At 39.0% G+C, this 7608-nt stretch overlaps 1 protein-coding gene across 3 annotated transcripts in view; it reads left to right on the plus strand.

The window, feature by feature from the left end:
* SGCD (sarcoglycan delta) overlaps positions 1 to 7368 on the plus strand; it is a 756997-nt gene extending 749629 nt beyond the window's left edge. For all 3 annotated transcript variants that reach the window (XM_044281196.1, XM_044281197.1, XM_044281195.1), the window contains one exon: positions 857 to 7368. In XM_044281196.1, the coding sequence (XP_044137131.1) occupies positions 857 to 1030 (174 nt within the window). In that variant the 3' untranslated portion in view covers positions 1031 to 7368. The remainder of the gene's footprint in view (positions 1 to 856) is intronic.
* The last annotated feature ends 240 nt before the right edge of the window (positions 7369 to 7608 follow it).

Below are 7608 nucleotides of genomic sequence, written 5' to 3' on the forward strand. Positions count from 1 at the left end.
TCAGATCAGACTCCCATCAGACCTCTCAGCCTCAGATCAGACACCTATCAGACCCTCCCTAGCCTCAGATCAGCCCCATCAGACCCCCAGCCTCAGATCAGACTCCCATCAGACCTCCCAGCCTCAGATCAGACCCCCACCAAACCCCCAACCTCAAATCAGACCCCCCAGCCTGAGATCACACCCCATCAGACCTCCCAGCCTCAGATCACACCCCCATCAGACCCTCCCCAGCCTCAGATCAGCCCCCATCAGGCTCCTCAGCCTCCGATCAGAAACCCAGCCTCAGATAAGACCTTCCCCACACTCAATTAGCCTCAGATCAGCACCTATCAGACCCCCCAGCATCCAATCAGACCTCAGATCAGACAATTAAAAATAAAAATAAACTTGCCTCTCCAGCTACAGGTGGCGCTGCCACTTGGCAGATACACTTACCCTCCCTGGTGTTCTTACCACCACGCTGTACTGTGACCGTGATATATACGTGCACTATGTACAGACACAGAGCGGGGCCGGAAGAAGACCAGGGAAGGTGAGGACAGCCAGTGCAGTGCTGTTCTCACCTCCTTTGCCTCTCACATGCTGGATGTGGTCATTACCATTTTCACCATATGCTCTGGCAGGGGGCCAGGGGCCACATAAATTGATCCAGTGGTCCGCATACAGAGTTTCCCCACCCCTGACCTACAGGGAGTCAAGTAGAAGCATCACTTGAAGTTTAATCTGACATCTAGAATATTTTGGATTTCTCAGATGTTACATTAAGGGAATTTCATGTACATTGTGTATGAATTCCGTTTTTTTTTGTTTCATTGTGTATGTTCTTATTACAGTATTTTCCTTTCTTTTCCAGATCCAGTTAAAAGCGGCTAATGTAAAGCTTCCACAGCTGCCGCGAGGATCTTATTCTGCGTCTGCACCCCGACAAAATGTATTTGAGATCTGCGTGTGTGCCAGTGGGAAATTATTCCTATCACAAGCCGGCAGTGAATCCACCTGCCAGACAAATAACAATATTTGTCTATAAGAGACTGGAAAGCCAAACTCCAAAGACCAGGAGTACGACTGTAACCAGACACAGGAAGCCTCAGAAAAATATGTGTGTGTGCGTGTGAATATATACAAAATATATATAGATATGTATCTGTAAATCTATTATTCTCCCATGAAAGAGATGTTTCAGTGCCAGAAGCTCAGGGTGACCTCCAGTCGTCTTCCCTCTTGACCATATTTTTTACGTTCATGAGAAAACCCAAAGAAATACATCCTTGCCCACCACATAAAGCCTGTCATTTGTACCATAACACGCAGCATCCTGATACATTTTCAGGGTTCTTGTTTGAACACAATTTTTTTAAAATTTACCAAATTTGAATAATTCTATTTTTTTTCTCAACTTGTTCAGTTCAGCTGTAGTTCAGTAGCGAAGAAGGTGTGACTAAGATAAAAAAAAACTGTGTCAGACCCAAGAACTGGGACATGTTGACAGACGAATGAAAAAATTAGAGATCACATACAGAGATATTACAAAATGTTTGAAAATGTATCTAAGATAGGTATGATCCTTTTTTTATGCCATTCTCTGCTTAGATGAACACCCACAATTATGGTGAAAAATGATCTCCTAGAGGGGTGTTCCATAAGGTATAAAGTAATGAAAAACTGTCTCAGAAACATCTGGTCAAGATTATGGGTGGTCTTCACAAGGAGGTGGCCTTATGAAGAGGTTTTAATTTATCTAAAATATCTTAATCTATGAAAACAGCTTCTTGAGGCACCTCTACTGACAGTGCAGAAATTGTGCTTTGGAAAATATGCCAGTCAATCACTAATACTCACAGGTCATATGGATCACATTTTCTCAGACTACACTAAACAATTTATTATTACTGGATAAACATCAAATTACACTTCAAGATATATATGAATTTGATCTTTGCCTAATAAGATGTCATCATGTCATCTTTTTCAAATGCTGGTTACCAAGGAAATGTTTTCCATTCTATATAGAATTTAACCTATGACCTATTATCACCTTCACCGACTCGGCCCATTGTCTGACAACTGAAGGTTTGATGAACTCCATATACAGGGTGTTTTTTTTAACAAAGCCAGAAAATATATAGGTTCATTATGGTTGTCTTTCTTATCTACTGACCAGCAAATTTTGTTCATAACCTCTGTTGGGCTTCTTTCTCCTTTTTATGGTGCACTTATTTGTTGCATCCCACAAATCCCAGAAATAAATTCTTCCATTTACCCATATGGTCACCCAGAGCCATGTATTAAGGAGGGCACTGGACTGAGCCATCTCTGATCAAAGAGGGGGAAATGTGCCTATGCCTTAAGACAATGCACTCTGCGAGGAAAAGCACAGAGGGGAAGTTTCTGATTTAATTGTTTGCTGTCCTATGTTCATTTTATTTTGTTTTCATAGTTGGGGGGTGTATGTGTTGTATGGTGAATGAGTGATGACAAGTGAAAAGATTTCTTATAACAAGAAACTATTTTGTATGATCAATAACATTACAGGTTACTAGATGAATATGCTGCTACAGTCTCATTACCTGGCTATAGGGCACTTACAAGATGACTCCTATCTTATGACTTTGGAATGAGGTTGAAGTCATCCTTCCTCTACGTTATCAGTTACCTTCACTCATATTACCTTCTTGAGATGAGATCATTATGATAAATTTAGATGAGTTGTATAAACCCAACATTAAAAGGGTTATCCAGGTTGAACAGCGATCCTGTGCCATGGTCACTTCCAGGATAACGTGCTGTACACTGGGTATGTGATCCTAGCACGTGATCCTAGCCTAGAACCCACAGTGCGTGGTTGTTAGTCTGAATCTTTCGCTACTTCTGTGTTGAGAGATTCAGACTCACGCACGTGTTAGTGGCCGCCGCAAGGGATCACGGAGCAACCCTTCTAACTCCTTTAAGGCTACATCTCGTAAGTAACTCCAGCATTTTCTCACATTCATAGTTGTAAATATTTTCATAACATGACAAAATTTGATAAATTTAAGATGATATATTTTTTTTAGGAATGTGGAGTTTTGGGTGTGCCTCCTGTACTATAGTCATAGAACCGTGGAGCCTTTGGGGAAACAGAATTTCTATTATGCCATATAAAATATTCCACAATATACAATATATAAGTTTAGCCAATGTATAGAAACTTTGGGGAGGAATTTATCATTCCCCCCACACCATGTGTTTTTGACTTTTTAGACACCACTGTTACAAAATTTTGTCGCAAGTGGTGTTTATAAGTCAGTCTCACCCCCTTCCAAAAAGCTGGATGTGAGGGGTGGTGAGGGGCCAGCAGGCCTCCACAGTTTTTTTGTGTAAATGAAGACAGAAATCTATGGCAGCTCCGAGTTGCCGTCAATTTCTGTTTAGGCACACGGACTTCCGGAAGATGCGTCTAGTATATGACAAGGCCTACGCCGGTCTATGAGGAATCCCCCTTATGTTTAGAGTCACTTATTGTAGAGAGGAAACTTACACTTTTGTACATCTGTAAGATGCTTGGTCTTATCATTAGTGTTTTGTATTACAGCTGGCAGGCTGGTTGTAGGATAAAAGGTTCTATTCTTGGTAGATAACTCCAGTGAGCTAATGTAGATGTTCTAATGAGTTCTAGGGTCTAGCTTCTCCCACAGCAAAAAATTGTGTCATACAGGTAGAAAAACAAATTTGTAAGATACTCTGCACTCAAACTTGGTGCTGTTCATGTTGTGTAGCTTCACAATACTGTGCTAGCCAATTGCTGGCTGCAGTGGGGATATTGTAATAAATTACGATTAAATTTAGTCATGCGATATAGTAAAGCACTGCTTGACATGTCAGTGATGACAGCGGGGATCAGTGTAGGAACCACAGCAGCTGACCATAATGGATGGTAAGGGTCTGCCAATCTCTTAAAATGGATCTACTGAAGTTTTTGTCTTGAAGAAACATCAAAGCTTATAAGATGTGGAGTTTAGTTAATCAAGGTATAGGAGATATCCATTGTCAAATGTACCGAGATGGAGCTATAGGTAGGAACATACACACTCAAGGCATATGTCCTGCTAGTTTATACAACTTCTGCCAAGTAGGGATACATTTGGTCTTCAGGACCAGAGTGAATTTTGCCCATAATATCATATATCACTTCGGAAAAGTGACATGAGCAGGGAAAAGTCACAGATTTTGTTGCATGCCATTTTGCAATAGTGGATCATATATATGTTAATAAATGAGCCCCACATTTTGAAAATTTTGTGACTATGAAAGTCACATTTTCTTTACTTACAGTGAAATTTGTAGTTTTACGTTTTTCTTTAGGGGGCATTTTTGCAAAAAAAGAGGAGCCATATTGTCACCTTTGAATTATCTTATCGGAAACTAATGGTAAACTATTCCTGCGATCTGTCATTAACAAGAATGATAAGAGATTGAGAAGAAGATAATGAGAAGATTGTTGAAGTACAACAACCAAAATGGCTGTACTTCTGTTGTCATTTTTGCAAATGGTCGATACAACTGAATCAGAAAAAGCCAAAATCTCTGTAAATAAATAAAACAAAATTACCAAACTTTGGCTGCTGCTTCCCACGATGATATATGTTAGTTGTATGTTTTGGATGAAGATCCTCTTTACACAAGGATAATGTGGTCATTGCCCTACCTTATATACTAACATTACGTGGTCTGTGGAGAGGAAGAGTCCTCCTCTGGTTTATATTGGTGATGGGGCCTTATCTAAACTAAGGGTGCCCCATCTCTACAGACCTCAGAAGAGCCAGAGGAGTACCTCAATGATGTCTATGGCACATGTGCCCTTATATTTGAGGGGACTTTGGTGTAGCATATCACATTCTATAACAGGGATGTCAAACTCGTGGCCCTCCAGCTGTTGCAAAACTACAACTCCCATCATGCCTGGGCATACTACAGCTATCAGGGAATGATGGGAGTTGTAGTTTTGCAACATCTGGAGGGCCATGAGTTTGACATCCATGTTCTATAACATCTTAGCTTCTATCCATTTTACTTATCCACAAAAATGAGAGTTGGCCATTTATTTTCTTAACTACAAGTGTAAATTTTTTCTGCTCTTTTTTATTAATGTACATAAAAATGGAAATAAAATTTTAAAGGCTTCATTATGCTGTTTAACCTTTTTACTGACAGCCAACATATTATATTTCTGGCACATTATGTTAAGTTGATATTCACATCTCTAATGCAACAGGCTCCATACACAGAATTAAGCACATTTCGAATCACAACTGAACAAAAGCCAAGTTTCATTTAGAGGCAATTTTTCTGATATATTTTCAGAGAAAAAAAAAGATCTTCTTGCAGAGTGTCCATAGATTTGTGGACATAGGTCCCACAGGTTTATGAGTCAGTACCTGGTTCCTGATTGTATATTTGCCCCTATAAGCTTTATAGAAATATTCACTTTTTGAAGAAATATCACTGGATTATGATTTCGCCCATAGATACAGTTGTGTATGTCTTCATATAATCCCTTGGGTATGTACTAAACTTGCAAACCATGGATCTCCAGCATAACACTTTAGTGTGAGCGTGTGTATTTGTGTGTCTGGGAGGTTTGCATTACTATTGGGCTTGGTTTAAAACCTTATTATCTTGGTTTGATATTGAAGTTGGATTTATATTTCCCTGTAGAATGAAAATTACCAAATGATAGTCTATGATTTGTCCCCTTCTGTCAAGTTGTTAACTTAGTTCTTTAATGATATCTGGGCTGAGAAACAATATGGCTGCTGACACAGCAACCACAGACTACTGGGTATAAAATCTGCATAGTGGTATGGACAGGATACGTATTGCTACATAACAAGGCAAAATGTTGAACAACCTGAGATCCTGACCCTATTAGAGACAGGATGGAACAATTATTGCAAATATGCCAAATCAACCATGAAAGAAAATTCTGTGACATTACCACTATAGGCTACTTTCACATCTGCACTTTCCCTTTCTGCTATTGAGATCTGTAGGAAAACTGGGCAGTAAGTGTTCAATTTCCCTGCAGCACCATCACAGGGGAAATTAGGTATTTCATGGTAATATTAGGCTGCCCATATACTGTAATGAGAAAAGGTGTCAGGTCCTCCAAATTTGTATTCATTCCCCACTAAATCATGGGGGTCCTAAACAGGCAGCCCCCTCAGATATTAACTTAGATTCATCTAGAATTCATCGTAGAATTCATCTAGAATTAGAGAATTTGAAAAACACCCAACAACCTTTTAAAATGGACATTGTACCAGTTTGCTGTTACCAACTCATAGTCAGCTGTAGTCAGTTATATTGTTGAGTAGGTCCATTCTTAAAAGCCACCAAAGTAACCTGTCATTTACGTACATACTCAATGAACTGCCATTTTGGGGCCAAATCTTTATTTTTTAGAATGTACTTGTACAAAATGTTAAAGAGTAACTCCACTTTTTTTTACATTTCATAGTTTAAATGTACATAAAATTTAGCCAATACTTTGCCTTACTTTTCTTGTACCAATTTTCAGTTCTGGTATGTCTTTTTCACATCATATCCACTGCTGCTGTCAAACTTTTGCAGTTTTTTTCTTGTAGACAGACTTCAGATTATCTGCCTGTCACTGACATATGACTTGACAACTTATCACCAAGGCTAGGCTTCCAAATGAACTTTTGATTGCATAGTAGTTGCAGACAATCATGCATCATTTTATCCGTGGGGGGAAAAAAAGTTGTGGACACCCTGCGGCAATTCCAACCATTCTTAATATAGTTACACAATTCTTTCTACCCTATGGAAGCAAGATTATAAAATGGTTATTGTGACCCACCATTTTGCGATAACCAAAAGTTGCTGGGGGCCATAGTATGTAAATTTGAGCTCTTATGTGTCAGGAAACCAACAAGCAACATAATTTGAAAGTTAAAAAAAAGTTCAACCTTAAAAGTGGAGTTTCCCTTTAAGAACCACTGATACCATTGCTTTCACTGTTTCATAGTGTATTAATGGTACACTGAGATGTGATTATGCTCCAACTTGGTAAAGCTCATACCCTCCCCATATGTAACTTTGTCTGCATCTTGGTTGTGTGTGACTGTTGAAGTGATGACGGGGTAACATATACAGCTTTTTTGGGGTTGTTTTGTATTTGGGTTATCTGTGAGTCTGTACTCACTCTATGCAAAATTTTTGTAAGCATTTGCAATAATGCTCCGTATAATAATAAGATCTTTTAACTTTATTACACTTTCTGTACAAGAATAAAAAGTGATTTGTATTTAAATGATTTCAATTTCAATCTTGTAAGACCTCTTAATAAAATAACGATTGATAAGAGTATGGTTCTTTTTATCACCTACAGTTTTGGCGTCAAGATGATGATATAATGGGGATAGTGATGATATAATTATGGAACATTATACAGAAAATATGTCTTTAGCGTGCTGAGTTTAAGTACCCTGTTATTTATGCAGTAATGACAGTTGTGTACATAGAGGCCCATAGCAAAAAAAAATTGGGCCCCTTTCAGGGGCTGCCGTCACACACAAGAATTCCAGGTGCCCCCATTCCTTTTTC

The sequence above is a fragment of the Bufo gargarizans genome, chromosome 2 (assembly GCF_014858855.1).
Source record: "Bufo gargarizans isolate SCDJY-AF-19 chromosome 2, ASM1485885v1, whole genome shotgun sequence".
NCBI lineage: Eukaryota > Metazoa > Chordata > Amphibia > Anura > Bufonidae > Bufo > Bufo gargarizans.